Source organism: Medicago truncatula, chromosome 6 (genome assembly GCF_003473485.1).
Source record: "Medicago truncatula cultivar Jemalong A17 chromosome 6, MtrunA17r5.0-ANR, whole genome shotgun sequence".
Classification (NCBI taxonomy): Eukaryota; Viridiplantae; Streptophyta; class Magnoliopsida; order Fabales; family Fabaceae; genus Medicago; species Medicago truncatula.
Genome location: NC_053047.1, coordinates 37,663,220 through 37,686,005, shown reverse-complemented (window position 1 = coordinate 37,686,005; position 22,786 = coordinate 37,663,220). Strand labels below are relative to the sequence as shown.

At 34.3% G+C, this 22,786-nt stretch overlaps 2 protein-coding genes across 7 annotated transcripts; one reads left to right on the top strand and one right to left on the bottom strand.

Annotated features, from left to right (window-relative positions):
* Positions 1 to 1,733: 1,733 nt before the first annotated feature.
* On the top strand, positions 1,734 to 4,343 carry LOC25496772 (protein PLASTID MOVEMENT IMPAIRED 1). Its single transcript, XM_013597474.2, has one exon. The coding sequence runs from the start codon at positions 1,734 to 1,736 to the stop codon at positions 4,341 to 4,343; it is 2,610 nt and encodes an 869-aa protein (XP_013452928.1).
* Positions 4,344 to 9,796: 5,453 nt separating this feature from the next.
* On the bottom strand, positions 9,797 to 22,525 carry LOC25496771 (eukaryotic peptide chain release factor GTP-binding subunit). Of its 6 annotated transcripts, none has more exons than XM_024785985.2 (20): positions 22,373 to 22,525; positions 21,039 to 21,080; positions 20,804 to 20,884; positions 20,678 to 20,707; positions 19,661 to 19,708; positions 19,424 to 19,516; positions 18,394 to 18,505; positions 15,689 to 15,734; positions 15,501 to 15,572; positions 14,303 to 14,365; positions 14,042 to 14,196; positions 13,890 to 13,954; positions 12,848 to 12,998; positions 12,591 to 12,696; positions 12,341 to 12,476; positions 11,456 to 11,520; positions 11,162 to 11,326; positions 10,866 to 10,938; positions 10,721 to 10,783; positions 9,797 to 10,150 (listed from the first exon to the last, which is right to left on the bottom strand). In XM_024785985.2, the coding sequence occupies exons 1-19, from the start codon at positions 22,377 to 22,379 to the stop codon at positions 10,746 to 10,748; spliced, it is 1,548 nt and encodes a 515-aa protein (XP_024641753.1). In that variant the 5' UTR covers positions 22,380 to 22,525; the 3' UTR covers positions 9,797 to 10,150; positions 10,721 to 10,745. The 6 variants fall into 6 exon arrangements, with proteins under 6 accessions (XP_024641753.1, XP_013452927.1, XP_039691058.1 ...); XM_013597473.3 differs by having other exon boundaries at positions 9,797 to 10,147; XM_039835124.1 differs by having other exon boundaries at positions 9,797 to 10,112.
* Between the last annotated feature and the right edge of the window lie 261 nt (positions 22,526 to 22,786).

The window sequence follows — 22,786 nt, the reverse complement described above, 5'->3', positions numbered from 1 at the left end:
AATCATGGCCAAACAAATGCTGACAGCTACTTAACCAACCAGACCATTCTGTTTGACTATATGAAATGTAACTTTTGTTTCAAACCAATCATTTTATCTTTTCTCCATGTAGCCAAAATCTTAAACCATATGCTATATATTTGGCAACAAAAATAAAACTTCAAGCATGCATGGCTACATCTCCACCGATAGAAGCAAATTCATCCAATCCAAAATAAGCCTATGTTAACTACCGTTGCGACCTTTATCACAAAATTTAATGTATATGAGGAATTAACCAAGAAAGATAGGAGATAGATACAAGAATAATATCAAAGGGTGTGTGGGATAATTAATCTACAAATTTTCGAGAAGAAAAAGAGGAGTATCAAGACGCGGCCATGGCTTTTAATTTGAGTTTTTCAACGTTTCAGAACAATAATAGCGTGTGACTCATGGAGAGGATCCTCAAGAAATAAAAACGTAAATTAATTATGGACCTTTAGATTAAAAAAATAGATGGTTGAGACTTATATTGAATTACATTCACAAAACTCGACTGATAAAAATATTTATATTGTTAAATTAAATGTTGTGATTGAGATTCAAACCCCAACACATTCATATGTGTATGAATTTCTAATAACTAATGCATTTTGTCTATCTATCAACAAAAAAGAGTACACCAATACATTTTTTGATGGAAAATACATCAATACATTTGTTTAATTTGATAAAAATTACTATTATTTTTCTTGTATTAATAATCTTTTCTTTTTCTTTTGACCAGATTTATAAAAAAAAAAAAAAAAATTAATCTATGTAAAATAAGCAACCGTAACAATTATTGTGGTATGGAGGGAGTATATGTTGTGTGAAATTTTTGTATCTATGTCTTTTCATAGACATTAAATAGATGAAATGAAACCTCATCAAAATTTATGACATGTATAAAGTGATGGACAAAAAAAATTGTGATAAGGTTGCTTAAATTGTTGATTTGAAAATCCCTATTCCCACGTAACTCTGGCCACTTGTACCTAAATAAGAAAAAGCACATTAAATTCATTTGGACCACTCTACCTATCAATATTCATATTTGTCTTGATCACCAAGGCATCAATACAATGCTACCGTTCATGTTTTATCCACCACAAATACTATTCATAAGATTTTCTTGGTTGAGAAATGACCAACAACTTCACAATTTCCTCATGCTTCATTCTCCTTCCATTCATTTTATTTTCAAGTATATTTTTTAAATGTCGAGAAGTAGAGTGTCAGGTTTTGAACCCTGACTCTACATATATTATGCATTGTTTCTACCAACTAAGTTAAGTTTACAAGGACCCTTCCATTCATTTTTTAATTGTGGTTTAAAGGTTATTTACACATACCAAAGACGGTAAAATTTTCTACAAAAACAATAATCAATAAAGAAAGGAAGTGACCCATTTAAGGTTGGCCTAATGGTTGGCTTAGGATTTTTGAGTGTGATCCTCTTAAGGTATCAGGTTTGATTCCCCCTAATGTCATTGGTCCCCTCGGATTAGTCGGTTTTTGAATTGAATACCGAGTTTTAAAAAAAAAATAAAGAAAGAAAGTATATTATCGTCTTCCAACCTCAAGCCTACTTTTAAACTAACCTTCATCATCAAAGTTCCAAAAACTCTTCCTCTCTTCTCTTTTTGTGACATAATCATTAATAATATCTCCAATTTCTTTTGCTACAACAACTTCTTCATTCCCTAGTAATGGCAGCTGATAACTCTACCAAGAGAAATTCCAATGTTCAGCTCCTTGAAGAACTAGAGGCTCTAAGTGATTCCCTTTACCAATCACACACAACAGCTAGAAGAGCAGCTTCTTTAGCTCTTCCAAGAACCTCAGTTCCTTTTGTTCCATCTGCTAAAGATGATAATGACACTGCTAAACTTGATAACAACAAAAACAGCAACAAACCTCGGTCGCGCCGCATGTCCTTATCTCCATGGAAATCAAAAACAAATCAAGAAGATGCCAATGGCAAGTCACCCTCAACTCAATCAGAAAACAATAAGTTTGAATATGAAACAACAAATTCAGGTGACAACAAGAAAGGGATTTGGAATTGGAAACCTATTAGGGCTATTTCTCATATTGGAAAGCAGAAAATAAGTTGTTTATTTTCTGTTGAAATTCTCACTGCTCAATCCCTTCCTTCATCAATGAATGGATTAAGACTTTCTGTTTGTGTTAGAAAGAAAGAGAATAAAGATGGTGCTGTTCAAACAATGCCATCAAGGGTTTCTCAAGGTGCTGCAGATTTTGAAGAAACACTTTTTCTAAGGTGTCATGTTTATTGCAATCAACAAGGTAATGGTAAAAATCTTAAGTTTGAGCCAAGACCATTTTGGATATACCTTTTTGCAGTTGATGCTAAAGAGCTTGATTTTGGAAGAAACTCAGTGGATCTAAGCCAGTTGGTTCAAGAATCAATCGAGAAAAACCGGCAAGGAAATCGAGTTAGGCAGTGGGAAACAAGCTTTAGTTTGCAAGGAAAAGCTAAAGGAGGAGAGTTGGTTGTGAAACTAGGATTTCAAGTCATGGGGAAAGATGGAGGAGTTGAAATATATAACAATGAAGAGAATTTGAAGCCTAGTAGTAGGTTCAAAAACCTCACATCTACGTTCGCTCGACGACGATCCAAGACATCGTTTAGCATGCCTAGTCCAAGAATCACAAACAGAAATGATGCTTGGACTCCTTCACAGCGAAGATTAGCAGAAGATATTCAAGAAATCGATGATTTGAATCTTGATGATGATCCAAATCCAAATCCAGTTCATCATTCATATCCATCTACTAAGAAACGTGTTGATGACAAAGAAAAGGTGGAGGATCTTGATCTTCCGGAGTTCGAGGTTGTTGATAGAGGAATTGAAGTTGAAGAGAAGAAAGAAGATGAAGGAGAAGGATCAGAGAAATCTATAGAAGTGAAATCAGCATCAAGTGAAATTGTCAAGGAAATAGTCCATGATCAATTGCACTTAACAAGATTAAATGAGCTTGATTCACTTTCTAAGCAGATAAAGGCTCTTGAATCCATGATGGGAGAACAAAGCAAAGATTTTGACACGGAATCACAAAGATTGGATTCTGATGAAGAAAATGTTACAAGAGAGTTTCTTCATATGCTTGAGGATCAAAAGTCTAGATTATACAAACTTAACCAATCTGAAATTCCACCTTTGCATCTTGAAGAACATGATGATAATTCTTCATCATATGGAGAATCTAATTCTCAAGTGTATCTTCCTGACCTTGGAAAAGGTTTAGGTTGTGTGGTTCAAACAAGAGATGGAGGCTACTTAGCATCTATGAATCCTTTAGACAATTATGTAGCTCGAAACGATACTCCAAAGCTAGCAATGCAAATGTCAAAGCCTTTTGTGTTAACATCACAAGACACCTTAAATGGATTAGAGTTGTTTCAGAAACTGGCTGCAATTGATCTTGATGAACTCACCTCTCAAATTTTCTCATTGATGCCAATAGATGAACTGATAGGTAAAACTGCTGAACAGATTGCTTTTGAAGGCATAGCTTCTGCTATAATACAAGGTAGAAACAAAGAAGGAGCAAGTTCAAGCGCTGCACGGATAGTTTCGGCATTGAAAGACATGGCGAATGCAATGAGTTTAGGAAGACAGGAACGGATTTCGACAGGAATTTGGAATGTTGATGACATTCCACTTACTGCAGAGAAAATTCTAGCCTTTACAATGCAGAAAATTGAGTTCATGGCTATTGAAGCATTGAAAATTCAAGCTGGCATAGCTGAAGAAGAAGCTCCATTTGAAGTTTCTTCAGTCAAAGAAGGGAACAAAGAAAAAGATCTATTGAGTTCTGCTATTTCACTTGAGGATTGGATTAGAGACCAAAGCTCTAAAAACACTAATGCAAGTTCTGATATTGATGAACTATCAAATATCACATTAATGTTTGTTGTTCAACTGAGAGATCCAATACGAAGATATGAAGCAGTTGGAGGACCTATGATGGTGTTAATTCATACAACAAATGTGGACACAAAGGGTGATGATCATGATGAAGATGATGAGGAGAAGAGGTTCAAAGTAAGTAGCATGCATGTGGGAGGTTTTAAGGTGAGGAGTGGTGGTGGGAGGAAGAATGCTTGGGAGAGTGAGAAACAAAGGCTAACTTCAATGCAATGGTTGATTGAATATGGTTTAGGAAAGGCAGGGAAGAAAGGAAAACATGCATTGGTAAAAGGGCAAGATTTGTTGTGGAGCATTTCATCAAGAATCATGGCTGAAATGTGGCTAAAGACCATTAGAAATCCAGATGTTAGGCTTGTTTAAAGTAATAAGCATGTATATTTGCTTTTAGTTATAAGTATGATCCATGTATCATCGGCACTTTAGATTAAAGGTGTATCTGATCTCCGAAACCGACACTACACTAACACATATAGTATATTTAATTGCTTTCATTTCTTATATTATTATTGTTATATATGCATCAGTGTATTGTTTGATGTTCGTGTCAACTATGATTGCACAAAATTGTATCCATGTCTTATAGGGGATTATACATCAAAATCTTGAGAAAGTTCAATAGGAGAGATTAGAGATTGCATGTATCAGTGCAGCACTTGAACTTACATATAATAATTAGTGATTTTGTACAACCGTTAATAAAGTGTGACTTAGGAATGTTTTGTATGCAGACCCTTTTTCCACATTCCACATTTCCATTTAATCATCACTATCTATTGCTATTTGTTTATCTACTGATGCAGGATAGATGCCATCTTATCAATGTTACAAACAGTAAGCTTTAGTGTCATATTTCTATCTGTTTTTAAGAACCCTTTTCGGCCTTTCAGTTCTTCTATTAGTTTGTCAGTTAATAATATGAACTTACATAGTAGTTTGTCAAAAAAAAAAAAAAAACTTACATAGTAAAAAAGATAAATTTAATAATATTCTGTAATTATGTTATTTTTGTCTTTTTTAAGGAATATTGTTTTTTTATTGATAATTTTTTTTTTTTACAAATGATAAGCTATTTTGTCGTACGGTTGATAATGTGCAATTCAAAAATCTAAATCCTTAATTATACAATATTTTAAAGGGCGCTTCCACGGTTCAATCAGAAAATTGACTTGTTTGAGAAAGTTATTTTGTTTAGCCAGTAGTATAATTGCTGATGTCATGTTAGCTAGTGTCCTGCTGGTGAATCACTCTAAAACTGAACTTTACCTTATTACAAAGAGTTATGATACATAAACACCCTTAGGTGGCAATACACCCCTTGACACCCACACAAAAATCTGACATGTGGCCATATGGACCCCGCACAAGTACACTTTCTCTTTCTTCTTCTCTTCTCTCTTCCTAATATATGGGGTGTACAAGGGTGTATGCAATTAAAAGGTGTCTATGTAACATTTTCCTATTACAAATTAGTCCTCATACAAAATATTAAGGGGAATTTCAATCTTAGTGCACTAATGGGAATCTATATTTAATTTTGATTTAATCATGAACACAATTGCAATAAGTGAAGATATAATGACACAACTTATGGGCAAATGTACAATACACCATCCTTTATTATAAAAGATAGACTTGGTTGGCTACCATGTTTGCCCTAATTCACCCTACTTTGCCCTAATCCCTAGCATTTTTCCCTCCTAAACATGTATTAATTGCTAATCTAATCTCACCCGTTCAAACTCTATTTTCACACTTGATCACACCGTTGATTCAAACTCTAAAATTGTTCGCTCATATAACTTAGTTAATGCAATTGAAGACGTATTAAATGCTAATCAAGTCGGTCAACACCCCCTAAACTAATTGCTAATCTAATCTCACCCGTTCAAACTCTATTTTCACACTTGATCACACCCGTTGATTCAAACTCTGAAAATATTCTCTCATATAACTTAGTTAATGCAATTGAAGACGTATTAAATGCTAATCAAGTCGGCCAACAACCCCCTGCACTAATTACTAATCTAATCTCACCCGTAAAAACTCTATTTTCACACTTGATCACACTCGTTGATTCAAACTCTGAAAATGTTCTCTCATATAACTTAGTTAATGCAATTGAAGACATAATAAATGCTAATCAAATCGGTCAACAACGCCCTGCACTAATTGCTAATATAATCTCACCCGTTCAAACTCTATTTTCACACTTGATCACACCCGTTGATTCAAACTCTCAGCCGTAGATATATCATATAGAAGCGAACATGTTTGCCCTAATTCACCCTAATTTGCCCTAATCCCTAGCATTTTTCGCTCCTAAACATATATTTATTGCTAATCTAATCTCACTTGTTGATTCAAACTCTATTTTCACACTTGATCACACCCGTTGATTCAAACTCTATTTTCAAACTCCTCATTTTCTCTCATATAATTTAATTAATGTCAATTGAAAACGAATAACACACTTTGAATGCAATTGAAGACGTAGTTAATCCTAATCAAGTCAGTCAACAACCCCATACGTCTCTACCGTAGATCCCATAACAACCCCCTAAGGGTCAAGCTAGCATTTAGCCCTAAACACTCTAATTTTCCCTCCCTTACTATCATTTAATGCGATCATGAATGAGAATAAATACAAATAATGACAAACATGAATGATAATAAATACAAATACCTACAACAATAATTACAAGAATGTTGACTTCTATCACTCCCAACTAACCATTAAACACCCAAACATCTATCATGACCTTTGATATACATTTATGCAATGAATATGAGATTCAAACTACCCAATCATCATCCTCCATATACACATATAACTATGATTCAAACTCTCCATTCCACTCTATATATACACGCGCGTTGACACCCTCCTTTGTTTACAGCTTATATACAGGTATAACGAATTCTATCAATGTATCATCAAACCTCTAATGGATGAACATGATGTTGAAATCATGTTGGTGTTGCATTCCTTGAAAGGTTAGTAATCTATTTATGTTCGATGCTTATTTTGCGTGTTCATTCGGACTTTAAAATAACTTTTTTTTTCTTCATGTTTTTACAGCTCCATTGGATCCAATTACGATCAAAATTGTTCGTGTGAAGGTTGAGTCCGTCAAACAAAATTGAGATTGGTTGCGTGTAATTTGCATTTGTGCAATTTTGGTCCTGTTGGCATTTTGCATCTGTTCAAATTGCATCTTCATTCAATGTTGTTGGATTGTTTTTATTTTGGTTGCAAGTACTTTTAGTTATCATATAATGCTTTTATGTTGATGGTTTTGTAATCCAAACTAAGTATTTTATCAATCCTCGTGATTTCGTTTGTGTTATAAACGATTTACAATTGTTGCTACAGATCCAGTTTTCATTGTTATAAGCTGCAGCTTAATAGCAAATATCGTATTATAAGTTAGTTCGGTAAGGGATGATGTTAAAAAGAAAAGGCATTCCTTTAGATTTCATCAAATACACTAATGAATTTTGACTTAGTGTGATATAAAGTCAACCAATCTCATTTTTCATCTGTATTGTATAATTATAAGGGTTGAAACTTGATACGATACTGTTAAGGATTAGAACTTTATACAATTACATATGCATAGAGTGGAAACAAGAATATATAAACAAATGGATATTCGATTGCTTTATTAATCACCAACTAATATGAGAATCATATAAGATACATAATTAGAACAAAGTTCTTCAGACACTTATCAATGGATAAAAAAACCATTTGCATGATAATTTCTAACGTGTTCAGTACCACTATGTGAGTAGCAAATGCTGTCACACTAATGAAAGAGTGCAAAGTAGATTTAAATTGACAGTTTATTATGACATTAATTCTTATTGACCAAATTTTTATTGCCTAATGTGACTCTTACGTTTACCTATGAGATGCAGAATGCGTATTAATGTAATTAATAAACGTGACGGAATTGACAGCGTCACAATTAATAGGAGAAAATCAGAATTATTAGCATTAAGATCAAAATGTTAGACTTCTAAGTGGTGCATCTGATATGGATATAGAAGAAAGAAGAATGTTCTACCTATCAAATGTCGTTTACCATGAAATATTTCGTAACGTAAGTTGACGAATGTAAAATGTTAACAATAACTAGACTATGACCTTATCGATTTGTTATCATTATTTTAAATTAGGGCAAACTTAAACTTTATCATGCTACTTTTATTTGTTACTATACATTCATTATGCTATAACTTATTCGTTTATATTTCATTTGGTAAGACTCGTGCGATAGCATGGGTCAAAAGTCTAGTATATTTCATTATACTATAACATGACATGGATTAAATGCATAAATGCTCAATGATTAATCATTTAACTTCACTAAAAAAGTCATTCTCACAACTTCATCATAGAATTTTTCTACTTTTTTAAATATGTTTACTAAACTAGAAACCTTTTTACGTTCGATATAATACTTTTATATGATAATTGTAATGTGAAAAGTGACGGTAAATTATACATTTCAAAAAATCAAAATTATATTATTTTCATAGGTCAAATATCTACAATGCACAATTATAAGTTAATCCCCTTAGTCAACCAAACTCCAAAACAATAATTCAAGTACGCTTTATTTAGTCCATTCAGGATCATGGATGCAAAACATACCGCAAAAAACATTTACAATCCAATTCACAAGAATTCAGGTGTGCATGTAAAACCAACAAAGAGCAACTGCAGGAATTCACGGTACTGCTGAAAATGTAAGGAAGCCACTATTTCTAGATCTTATTGATGTAGTTTGCACAAAATTTCCATCTACATATCAAAGCCACGATTGTTCCTTTTTCTTTTTAGGCAAAAGTCATGATTGCTCTAAATTCAACGGGTTGTATTAAACTTTTTATGGTTTGAGTAGACACAATAGTGTTCAAAGCATAACAAATCGCAATGCGAGGGAGAGGGGCTGGCAATGAGCGTAGTTGACACAACTGCGATGAGGAAGAGTTGTGTGCAAAAAACAGAAATGGATGTGAATAATACATGAATGGCTTAAATATGTATTTGATCCTTGCAATTAGGGGTCATTTAAAAATTGGTCCCTGTAATCGCTAATCCTTGCAAACTAGCCTTGCAATCATTAATCATTTAAAATTTCGTCCTTTGACCAATTTAATCACTGCCACGTCACTAATTTGATGACATGGCAATCACTGCCACACATGAAATTCCAATTTTGCCCTTAAGAAGAGGACAAAATATTGAAGAAAGAATTGAAAACTCAGGGGTAAAATTGGAATTTCATGTGGCGTGGCAGTGATTAAGTGGGGAGAGGGACGAAATTTTAAATGATTAACCAATGCAAGGGTAAATTGCCAGGATTAGCGATTACAGGGACCAATTTTTAAACGACCCCTAATTGCAAGGATCAAATACATATTTAAGCCTACATGAATTACTTGATTTGTTTTTCTTAATTGTTAGACAATAGTTTTTTAATTATCGGCCATTGGATATATTTTTGGCACATATCCTGCATCTATGATCATGACTAAATGAAGCATACCTCAACTCCCAAAACATGTGATAAAATGATTAATCGATCAAAAAGAAAATGATAGAACTATATTTTCACACATTGATGTATGAATTCAACTGCAGTCAGTGCAATCAAATCCTTTCATCACAGGCGGATGCAATTCGTAATAACACCAATGATGACTAAACATCAAAAGATATAATTGTCATTTTATTGTATGTTAAATAATACTTTCGCCTACATTCTTGATTTCAAAAATAGTCATTGAAAGCTTTGCACATTAATTAAAAAACTCCAGCATCACTAATTTTAAGAAAATATAATGATCTGAATATAATGCTCCATGTTTAATATCAATCATTTAAACTCATTTTTACCAAATCAATCCTTCAAACTCAACTCTAGTATATATTCTCAAGTAACAACTGAAATGGGTGAAACATGGATAAGTTGTCACCCACAAACACTGAAGCAGCAAAGACCACATAAGGCCACATAAAAGTACACATGTACCGGCAGCAACAAATTACTATTCATCATGGATATATTTCAAATTTGATGTTGTAAACTACGTCTCAACGCGGCCAACTCCATTTGTCTATGCAGGAATTACATTATGTCCAAATTAATATCCTGCTGAAATATAAGTACAATAACTAATTTGCACAATAATAAAAAACCAAAAATGAATACTGGAATTATAGTCAGCCCAGTGGTAAACCAGTCAAAAACTAGTTTCTCATTGTAAAAGATGAATCACAAAGCATAAGGTAGTCACAGTACCCAATCAATCCCACTCCCCCAGCTTTCTTTCCGAAGTCAGGGATCGCCAAGGAAAGGATTGTGCGTGAGACACTCAATCTCACCAGATCCACAACCCCCTACTACGACCACTAACCCACTCAGACTTTGCAATGGGAATTGGGAACGGCTATCCTCAGCCATCCCACGACGAGTGCCATGATTAAGCAATTAGTCGCCACATATGAGGCTATAAGTAGGCAAGTTGAGGACTAAAACAACACCTAATAATTCAGGCTTCAAACAGAGATCAACTCAGGCCACATACGCTATGTCGAAAAGATACTGGCCGGAGTTATCAAGAGAACCAGGCCACATACGCTAAAAGAAGCAAGCAGGACCATCATGTATGACATAAAAGTTACTACTAAAAAGATGCAAGAATGGACTTCAGATATTATTTACCTCAAGTCAAAATTGTGGTTTAAATTTAAAAACTATTGATCCTTCCCACTGCAACAGTTTTTCCTGCAGGAGATAGTGATGTGCTTTCAGCATAATTACAAGGAATAGTTGGACAGAAAAGAAGACATCCTTTCTTAAATATTACCTTCAGTACGAAGAGTGAATCTCCCAAGTTGTGGAAAGTCAGAGAATTTCTCGATGCATATGGAGTTATTAACCTGCAAGAACATTTCCAAAACAAAATCAAATAAAGCTTAATGGTATTGCAAAAAAAAAAAACGACCATTCCATAAGCAACTAATTCCTTTATCTGAAACTCAACAATCACCCCACGTGATCATTATGAGTTTAAATATTTTAATATCCCTAGAAAACCCTAGTATAGCAATATAATTATTTGTTAAACCAAATTTGTATCCAAATTTACAATGGAGCATGTACCTGAATTCGGCACACAACACCTGCACCATTCTTCACAAAGAGAACTTTCTTTTTCATAGGCTTCCTTGTCTTTGGATCAATTTGAGATATGAGCTCAATAACCTCACACTCTTCAACTACAGAGTGGACGTGAAGAATAGCCTTGTACCCAGCAGTAAAAATTGCCTAATTTTATACAATAGAAGTACAAGATCAATAGAGAGAAATGTTGTAAAAGAACCAAATGCAGAGAGAGAGAGAGAGAGAGAGAGAGAGAGAGAGAGAGAGAGAGAGAGAGAGAGGATGAGTAAGTACATTGTCCAGCAATTCAAGAATTTGCAGCTGGGCAACAAACTCCGTAACAGCGGGTATTGGATTTGCTGAGATCAGAACAAAAAACACAACCAATTAGCAAATGCACAACCATGTAAACACAGCCATAATCTAAAAGTAAAGAGTCCCACATATTGAATTGGCTAGGACGTTTGTTCAGGGAAAATTGGAAGCAGGTCCCTTCTGACACCATTGTCGAAGGAATGTCAACCTACCAGAATTTAAGCCTAGGCTCCCAACCCAATTACTAAAAAGAAAGAAGGTTTTACTTGCTTAAAGAAATCTGCAACATGATGATACAATAGTAGTGTGTTTGAACATCTCATGCCATGGCTCACTACTCTAAGACTTGCCTTTTAAAAAAATATGGGGAAGGGGAAATAAAACTTACCTTAATATTACACGCAGAAGTAATAAATGAACAAGGAGACACACCACTAGTTTTTACATACTGCATGTAATATAATCGTGCAAGAGCAACCACAATGGAGCTCTCCATGTTAGGTGCTTAAATGGGTCCCACTTTTACACATCACTCATTTTATAATTTTGTGATGAATATCTAATCTCTCCAACTCAACACCTCAAAAAAATATAAAATGGGTCCCACAAATAACTAGATCATTACACTTAAATAAAATTCATTCATACTAATATAATATATTAAATGGGGCCCACGAAAATTGGAGAGAGGGGGAGAGAGGGCCACAATGGGGTGCATGTTTAACTTGATGCTAAATAGGCAAAACGCACACCATTGTGGATGCTCTAACATTTTATGCAGCATCTTTCATTCAATAAAATTCCTTTTAAAATATTCTCAAAAAATATGCTAGACACGTCTTTCATAGCACAGCAAAAGCTTACCAGTACTAGACAGGACAAACCCAGCTGATATGTCTTCTTCTTCAACACCGGATACTCTAACCCGTAAATTCTCACCAGGCCCAGCACGTTTAACCCGAGTCTCATCAATATATATAGCAACAACTTTCACTTGATCCTACAGATTAATAGCAATCACATTCAGATGGGGATCAAAAGCAGTAGAAAAGAAAGGACGAAGTTCATAATTGCCCCGAAAAAAATCAATAAAATAAAAGATAAAATAAACCACCCTATTTGGCATAATCAACAAGGAATCTCCCTCACGAATACTGCCAGATTCGACTTTTCCCATAACAACAGTTCCCATGTCTTTGAATTTGTCAAGTATAGGCATCCTATTAGAAGCAAATATCAAACCTCAACAAAGTCAGATTTTTAAAAATGCACAAATACAAATACATATGTGTGTGCGCGCTTACATACACACATGGACATTTGAGAGGGATAAGGAAGCAACACAATGTTCAAAGTTCAGACACACCATACCTGAAAGGACCGTTAGGATCTCGTAGAGGAACTTCAATGGAGTCAAGAGCTTCAAATAGGCAAGGACCATCCCACCATGGACAAATGCTTTTATCCATTCTTGTTTTTAAGTTTGCACCAATTAGCCCAGATATGGGTAAAAACAGGACATCTGGTAAATAAATGACAATACTTAATAATAACAACAACAACAACAACAATAACAATAATTTCCCTTCACAACCAACCAAAACTGGTCTGAGACTAGTAAATAATGAGACTATATACCAGAAGTTTATTATAAAAGAGATATTTCTTTCACAGACCATCTTTTACACAAACTTTTCTAAAAGCCTGCCCCCAAGGACCTATGTTGTCAATAGCACCACAATAGCAGAATAGTGTAGTAGTGGTAGGGTTCGGCGCAACGCTTTTGGCCAGCAAGCCACCATCAGCAATAGCGGTTGTTGTGGCCACATATTGAGGCCCCATACTGCTGTCGTGTCCACTATTAGGGTTTCGGGAGAAAGTTCCTCAAATCCTTTTATTTTAAAACCTTTTGTCTTTTTGTAAGGGTGTAAATGTCAATTTGAACCCATTTGGTAAAGACATGGCTTGAAGAAAAAGGAAAAAATAAACTTATGTGGCAGTGGCACAACCTGAACGCCCCCAAATCTCAGTCCTTAATTGCTAAAACCAATCAAGCGGTGTTACTTCATTGCTGATTAGAGGACAGGTTAACCAGTTGAGAGAAAACAGTTCCTGATTTTACTGAAAATGGATCTTCATTACAGAGATGCAATAATTATATAAACCAATAGAAGCGCAACTTCTTGTAGGAGACTATCCTACTTCTATAATAAATTATAAGAACTAATATATTTACCGTATTTTGTGAATATATTTTATATATGTATATAAATAAATGCATCACATCATATATTTCTTGAGGAACAATGTATCAACGTATCAGATACGTAATATATCCGATACTCGTATTGTGTCCATGCATAATAAATAAAACCTAATAGGACAGAAAGTCAAAAATAAAGTTCCAGCATACCTTTCTTCACATTGTAGCCCGATTGCTTAAGAAATGGTATCATCTTTGACTCAATTTCGTCATACCTAGGGCACAGAAACAGAAAACCCATTACATTTGTAATAAAAACACTTGGAGTTGGTATTGAAGCCAGGTTTAGAGTGAAAGAGTACCTAGTTTTTGCCCACTGCACTGTAGGATCATCCATTTTATTAACAACAACAAGCAGCTTAGACACACCCAGGGTTTTTGCAAGCTGAACATGTTCACGGGTTTGACCACCTTTCTCATATCCAGTTTCAAATTCTCCCTTTCGAGCAGAAATTACCTGATTGATGCAACATAGAGATACAGACACAGATATCTCGTCAAATGATTGTCAAGAAGCATCTATTGATGATCAATAAAGTGTCACACATCAAAGATCAACTAACCAATACTCCAATATCAGCTTGAGATGCACCACTGATCATGTTCGGAACATAACTCTTATGACCCTGTAGAAGCATTGCAGTTTATAATAATATTAAACAGTTGCTCATATAATAAATTGAATTAACAGAAGGGGGGAGAGAGAGAGAGAGAGCATCAATTGACACAAGCAAAAGAGGTCAAAAGAATACGTCAAACCACCAGAATAAACATGAGACCATTAACTATTCAAAACTATAAATTGGAGTGACTACCTAAGTTGGCATTTGAAAATTTAGGGTGCTAGCATGTTCGTCCCAAGAAAATAGAAATTGACAAAAATGTCCCTGAATTTGTAAACTAATGGTCTTTTTAGTACATGTTAGATTCCATTAGCAGCAATTTCAAATAAGTCTCAATCAAATAAGCTCCTGAAAAACACATATGAATGACAAATGGTTTTCATATTTGTTATCTTATATTAAAAATGCTATCTAGAGGGTAACATGTAGCTAAAATGACCGACAATGTGCAATTTCAGGGACATTTTTGTCTACTCCCTGGTGAAGTCAAGAAAATAGATTTCTTTAATTTTATGATCTCTAGCATCAAGAAATAAATGGAGAAGCATCCTTTAGAAGCGAGAAGAAACCGACCATAAAAAAAGAAAGAAACATCAACTAAGCAAAGCTCACAAATTAATACTATAGAACCTAAATAAAAAATAATAATATCCAGGCCGGCTTGGATTCAACTTGTTAGAACTAGGTTTCAGCTCAATAGAGTGGGGTTCTTTCATCTTGTTGCCCCGTTGGGTTTATTACAAACTTGGAACATGTTCTGTTCATGATTTCTGGTGTTCTGTATTGTTTATGTTGGGAACTGTTGGGAGCTGTGGGTTTATTCACATTAGGATGTTGGATGCATTTGTGGATTCAGGTTCGACTACAACTTAAATTAATATTTTGTCCACCACAGAGCTTTATCGCTTGGCTGTTGCATGCTGGGCTTCGGAAACCATCCACAAACTTGTGATTTCATGCAAGTCTATAAAACTCTGCAAATCTACCCGAGTTTACACGGAGATGATTTTGTAAGCGAGTACCTAGAGTTGAAAACTACTATGATTCTGAGTTAACACGAGAGACTGATAACCGAGACTAATAACCATCATCATTGGTAGGGGAAAATTCCTGAAAAAATAATGATGCAAATACTCACCGGTGCATCCAAAATCGTAAACCTCGATGTCTCCGTCTCAAAATGTGCTCTTCCAACTTCAACTGTCTTTCCCTGCAATCAGCACAACATTTTCTTGATTATATAAGAATATATAATTAACGAGTAAAAATGAAAACCACATTAAATAGAATGAGATATTTAAAATTCATCAGCAGATTCATTCATACCTTTGCCCTCTCTTCCTCATTCGTATCCATTATGTAGGCCATATACCTATAATTTAAATTTCAAATCATTAACTAGAATCAACAGATGCATTCAAGCATACACATTCAGCTATGATCCCCAAACCAAAAAAGTTCGCCTAACATAAAAAATGAACAATATGACCGCATCCTACACTTTAATAGTTTGAGTGACCTGTGACCCATTGTCAAGAAAACAAAGCTTGACCAGTCAGTTCAACCAAGATCGACACCTATTAGACCCACAATCAAGTGATAAGCCTAATTAGTAATCGGGGGGAAATAACAAAATGGGACAAGTGGAAAAGGAGTGGGAGAGAAGATTCTAGAATCAAGAGAGGATATAGGAAGAATTATATATAAAGGGAGGCAAAGCCGAAAAGGGCATATGAAAGTTAGGAATTGGTTTGGGGCGGTTTTTGGCTGAGTAGAGAAGTTTGTTCTCTCTCTCTTAATCAAGGAGTATAACTCCAATCCATGGTCCATTTTCAGTGTTAATACTAATTTTCCATAATCTGCTTATTAACACCATTTAGCCGATCCATTCAAGACCTTGACTATCCTTTATTTACAATACTCCTACTATTATATTTATATTTCATCATTATACAAGAACAACCAAAAGCCTTCCCCACTAGCAGAGTCGGCCAACAAATGACACCGTATATTCGAAGACATATTCCAGTTTGTACCCAAAAAAAAAACATATATTCCAGTTCAACCACAGTAAACAATAGATGAACCTTTCAACCATGAATCAATTTCTTCATCAGTTTAATAAAAGGCATGATTTTCAAAACATTTTGCAAGCAACACATTGACTATGTGAAAAAAACATATAAATAAACTACAGAAGAATGGTTCTAGAGAAGATGGCATGCAATCGTCAACAAATGTGAGTTCGGATTTTTTTATTTTTTTTTGTGAATATGTGTGTTTGGGATTAAGGAAAAACCTAATGATTCAATAAATAAATGCAAAGCTTGGTTGGTGGCTGAAGGGTTTCATCAACATCTTGGCTTCGATTTCTCTGAAACCTTTCATAGATTTTTAAACCTTTCTCATTGATGTTGATGGTATTATAATTACCGACAACTCACTAATCTCTATTTGGAATTTGATTTCTAACCTTATATCTCAGAATTTTCCCTGCAACAGTTGAATCTTTGAGTATTTACTTGGAATTCAAATCAAGTACCTTCATGATGGTTCTCTGTTATTCTCTCATCAAAGTATATTCAAGACTTACCGAAGAAAGCTCATGTAACATAAGCAAAGGGAATCTCAATCCCATGGTTCCCAACAGTAAACTCCCTAAATTTGGTGAAAATTACTTGCAAGAACATACTCTTTATAGATCATTGTTTTGGACCGGATTAAGTTTCTTGGTTGACGGTCAAATAAACAAGCTTGAGTGGCCAAATCCCATACTGTAACAGGATACGGAGGCCTAGCTAACACAGCTGCAGAAATTCAATGGATGCACTCCTAACTCCTTGAGCTTCAGATTCTTTTCAGCACTCAACACATTTTACGATATTCTAAATAGTGAATACAGTGTTATTGTCACAAAATCCCCTGTTCATCACAATAGAACCAAAGGACACGAAGCTTGATATATTCTTTGAAAGTGCTTATCAAAGGCTTCTTAGGGAATCACATTGAGCAATTATTGCTTTGTTAATGAGACATTAAAAATTCATTTGTTCAAGGTCATCCTGAAGAAGTGATATGCTGGTTTGGTGTGTAAGTTGAAGTCATCTCTATAGGACTAAAATAATCTCCTCAAGTTATGTTGGAAAGTTTGGTACTTATGTACATGTTTGGTTGGCCCAAATAAAGAAAAGAGGTGATTGAGTTTGCTACATGTTTGGTTTACATTTCCATTAGTATAACAAAAAGTTACTCCTTCGAGAAAAGTCATTTGGGGGCATTTAAAACCTAGAATGAACAAATTCTAGATGGTCCGATTTCAACCCGAATAATCTATCTAACTGGCAGGCCCAATTCCAGCCAGAAGAGGTTGATTGGCCTAATTCCAGCCACAAGAGGTTGATTGGACCAATTTTAGTCCAATAAATTTGAGCTGGCGGGCCTGATTTAAACAATCAGGATGATGCCCTGATTTCGAATCACATTGATCAGGCTGGCCAGATTGTTGTCCAAAAAATTGTGACAGACTGATTTTGGCCCAATAGTGTTTTACTTGTCCAATTTCTGTACAAAAGTAATTGGTTTGGCTCTATAACCTTATGCAACAAAACTATATATCAGTAAACCTATGAACTGCAAGAACAGCGTAAGACCCCGTGTTGCAGTAAACCAAACCAATGTACAATCACAACTCCTGCTAGTTCTAAGAGCACTGCCTTAATGACAAAAAGTTGTGTCAGACTGATTTTGGCCCAATAGTGTTTTACTTGTCCAATTTCAGTACAAAAGTAATTGGTTTGGCTCTATAACCTTATGCAACAAAACTATATATCAGTAAACCTATTAACTGCAAGAACAGGGTAAGACCCCGTGTTGCAGTAAACCAAACCAATGTACAATCACAACTCCTACTAGTTCTAAGAAGAGCATTGCCTTAATGACAAAAACAACTAAACAAATATTGATTGATGCAGCAAAGCAGAAGTAAATAAATGTGTCATCCACAATCAAGAAACGCAGATAAATGAACTTACCAGCTTTCTCTACTTTTGTCCTTGGCTTCCTTCTCATATTTTTGGATTGTCCGTTCATCAACCTGGCCACTGAGGTAAAGTATCTGGCCTCCTGTTGTAGACTTACCAGCATCTGGAAACAAGATGCAGCTTATGTAAGTCCTATCGTAGTTTGCAATCAATGTCTAAAATATATATATGATGCTGAAGAACAATAACTCAATAAGTATTAGTTGCACATCCAACTAACTACCTCTTATACTCTCCCCGTAAGTAATCGTTCCTGAGACCCATAACTAACTAAGCCAGCTAACACTCACCTCTTTTACATTGAAAAATTCCCTTCCTATCCTTTCTAGAATATACTTGTCAAAACCTAGGGCCCTGGTTGGGTTGCACTTGCCCATATCCGACTATTTTTGGGTCATTGAACTCCTTAACACATGCACATACACATACACATCTAACATCCATGTTTGTGTCTAAGCTTCACTTTTAAGCATATATAATACAGTAAAAAGAAAATACAAAATTTTATATATAATAAAGTTGATTTATCTTCAGGTGTTTTAAATCAGTTATTAGCTTACGATATATCCTCCTAAGTCCTAACTCCTAAGGCATCTAAAAATCCATTAACATTTATCATCTCCAATGCTCTAAAACTTAGACTTCCTCAACCATCTTAACTTTGAATGAGGGTATTAATGAACACAATAAACGAGAGCTCTTGTTAATCAGATATTAAAATTGAAATATTGCAACTAGACCAATTATATGAACTCTCGAACTCCATACACAACTCAGTTGGAAATACATAAAGAATGTAGAGAATAGTGATGAAATTCGGGAATACTGTGATAATTATAGACCATAAAGACATCATTGCACAAGAGGAGGGAAAGTGCAAAATTTACGCCTTTAAATCCTATAATCAGATCAGATGATACACATATGACAGTACACTTCATGAACAACTCCACACAAAACGAACGGAAGAACTCCTACTAATACATAACGATAAAGGAACCTTAAGAATTCATGAACTTACCCACATGACCAATAAATACAACATTTAAATGTCTTTTCTTAGATAATATATCCTCCTCATCTTCTTCATCTTGCACCGGAGGAATTTCCTTATCTGTCAATACACATCAAAGTAACAACAACAGAAAAATGGAAATCAATGTCTTGGTTAGCCATGAGCTGCTTAATTTTGATACAGAAATTAAAATCACAAGATAAACATTATCACATAAATGAAAATGCAATACTTATCTGTTACCTTTTATCTCAGTCTTAATAGATTGTTCTTGAACCTCTTGCTTAGGATCTGAAACCACCAGGGTAACTTTCTTAATATAAACTCTATCAATAATTTATGTTATGGAATGCAGTATTAAGGTAAATAAGATAGATAGCGAGCACCAAGAAAACAATCTAGAACAGAGCTGATGCAGTTTTCATTAGCTCTTGTTCTATAAGCAAGTAAAATTCTATTGCAGAATACATGAAATTACTTCACCATTATTTTCAAATGGCTGACGAGTTGAAGATAAGAAGAGCATGTAAGAAAATCACAATGGGATATAGAAAAAGATGCATCGAGTTCCAAACGAAATCCAATTAAACACTAACAAGTAACAAATATAAATTTTGCAATAAAATTAATAAGGGTCTTGCTAACAAGTGTGTGCTTAGGACACTTGTTAAGGATTTAAAAATGGGAACAATTGATAACTTTCATGTAGAAAAAGTTGTTCTTTGATGTTTCAATGTGTTGAATACACAAATCCCAAGATAAAATTTCCATTTTAAACTTCTTATCAAATGCCTTAAGGGCACTTGTCAGCATTTCCCAATTAATAATAGGCTCAAAAATACTAGAATCTAAGAAGGCAAAAGAAATAGAAGGAAAAAATAATGTATATGTATTCCGGTCCAATTTCTATAATATTTGTTGGTCCTCATAACAGGTAGCATTAAATTTCCAATTTAACCATTTTCTGAGTTCCTAACTGATTGTGCAAAGCGAAGGAACAAAAGGTGTTACTACAACACATTATCACTGTACGTACGAAGCACATGCAAATTATTCTAGAAAATATGAAGATAGCTGAAAGTAAATTTCGTAAATGAGAGCAAAACAGAAGTAAAAAAGTATAAAACACAGAAAAATGGCAGAAACGGTATATAAATAAATAGTTTTAAAGTATGGCAATGGTACACATTGCACATTGTCCTGATTAAGTTTTGTACCAAAAGAAGAAGAATATCAAAAAATCAACCACTTCCTACCAACCTTCATCTGCATTAATATGTTCCTCAACTTCTGAAAAAACGAGAAAAAGACGGATGTTGTCATGAATAAGTTTTTAACAGAGGTAAAATACCACAAACAAAAAACAAACCACTTCCTACTACCAACCTTGTTGTGTATTAGCAGATTCCTCAACTTCTGTTTTTCCATCATCTGGACTTACAACTCCATTGCTGTCTTCTGCTATGTCTACATCAAAGATTGGATAAAATGACTTCTTTTTTCTATTTTTTTTAAAATTAGATAAAATGACTTAAAGGCAACCAAAACATGCAACCTTGATATATAGTATAAAGAATTTATAAGAATAAATAAATAAAATATCAGTAGGCCTTTCAATTACCTGCTGACTCAAGCTGTAAAGAACGGATGTCCTCCTCGATATCTACCATTTGCCACAAAAAAACAAAGATGTAAATTAACAATTATTAAATAAAAATGACGGAAACATTCCCATCCCATCAACACCTCCAAGTTCGAAAAAATCTCAATACGATTACTTCCGGAAAAAGCATGAATTCTATTTCAACTTCAATTTTTCTTCAGAAACAATGAATGATAAAAAAAATATTTGTAAATCAAACCATGCATTGCCTCATTAAGAATCCCAATAAAATGCAATTCAGCTCAATGTCACAATAAATTTACTACCACCCGAGACATAGCTACTAGCACAAAACCATAAAAATAAGCATAAAGCAAATAAGTCCTCCTATAAGACACCACAACTTATATTGTATTACTCCTCAAATTGTGTACGCCTAGCTAAAAAAATGTGCAAATTCAAACCCCACAAAACAGATAAACTAATAAATTTTGGCACACAAGTAATCCAATTCAGTGGAATTAAAGTAATAATAACGAAATTATACTATTATTCCTCCAAATTCAGTGAAATTAATTATCAGATCCCAACAAAACAGCTTAAAATCTATTATTCCTCCAAATTGTGCAAGCCTAGCTAAACAATTTACGAATCAAATCCCGACAAAAACAATATACTAATTAATTTCCACACACGAGGAATTCAATTCAACTCGCTGAAGTTAAGCTAATAATGAAGCAATATCATTCCTCCATATTAGCTAAAAATTTGTTCAAATTCAAACCACCAAAAACCAATATACTAACTAATTTTCACACACAAGTAATCCACCTCACTGAAATTAATCTAATAATAACGAAACTAAGCAAATTCACGCTCATAAACTCGATATACTAATAAATTTTCACATGCAAGGAATTAAACTCACTGAAACCAAACTAAAAACAACGAAATTAAGCAATATTGAATAAATAATAAGCAAATCCAAACCCCACAAAAACAATATACTAATTAATTTCCACACACAAGGAATCCAAATCAGTGAAATTAAACCAAAAATAACGAAATTAAGCAATATATATTGTATACATAGTAACTAAAACCTAAATTAATCGTTATGAACCCTAATAAGCACAGCAACAAATAAATCAGCGTAATAAACAGAAATTAACAATGATAAACATAGGTATGATAAGATTCACAACACGGAAGTGAAAAATCGTTGATGAACACGGTGATTCAAAGAACGATGAAGAAATCGAAAACAGAGAATATACAATAAAAAAAAATGTGAAAATGGATGTGGATATAGATGCGGTGAATTGGAAAAAGAAATGAAGATGATGAATTACCTGCCATGGATGAAGTGAAGCGAATCGAATGAAGATTGAAGAGAGTGAGAAATTTGTTGTGTGTTCTCTCGGTTGGGGAAGAAGGGTTTAACTGTGCGGTGGTGTGTCTGAGTGTGTGAGATTGATTCTAAGTAGCTTCTTTACCCTAGTTTTATTTCATTTTTTAATTATTTTTTGGTACAAATTTTAATTTTTTTTTTTAATCTCAAATTAACCGAATACTAATCCCATCGCCTCGGTATCTCGACCCAGGACCGACTAATCTAGAAATTGTCCAAACCATAAATTGTTAATTTTTAGGGGATTGAAATGCGAGGCTCTATTTGTTTATACAATAGGAGAGCAAAAATGTGTGTTCACATGACTCTATTGATTGTAGTAGCTTCACTAAAATCAAATTAATTTTGATTTGGG

Excerpts from the sequence above, each read along its gene's own strand:
- LOC25496772 (XM_013597474.2), top strand. The coding sequence starts at position 1,734 with ATGGCAGCTGATAACTCTACCAAGAGAAATTCCAATGTTCAGCTCCTT.
- LOC25496771 (XM_024785985.2), bottom strand. Across the intron at positions 14,366-15,500 it reads TTACGATTTTGGATGCACCG|GGTCATAAGAGTTATGTTCC; the intron begins GTGAGTATTTGC and ends ATGCTTCTACAG. Across the intron at positions 12,477-12,590 it reads TGTTGATTATGCCAAATAGG|GATCAAGTGAAAGTTGTTGC; the intron begins GTGGTTTATTTT and ends ATTAATCTGTAG.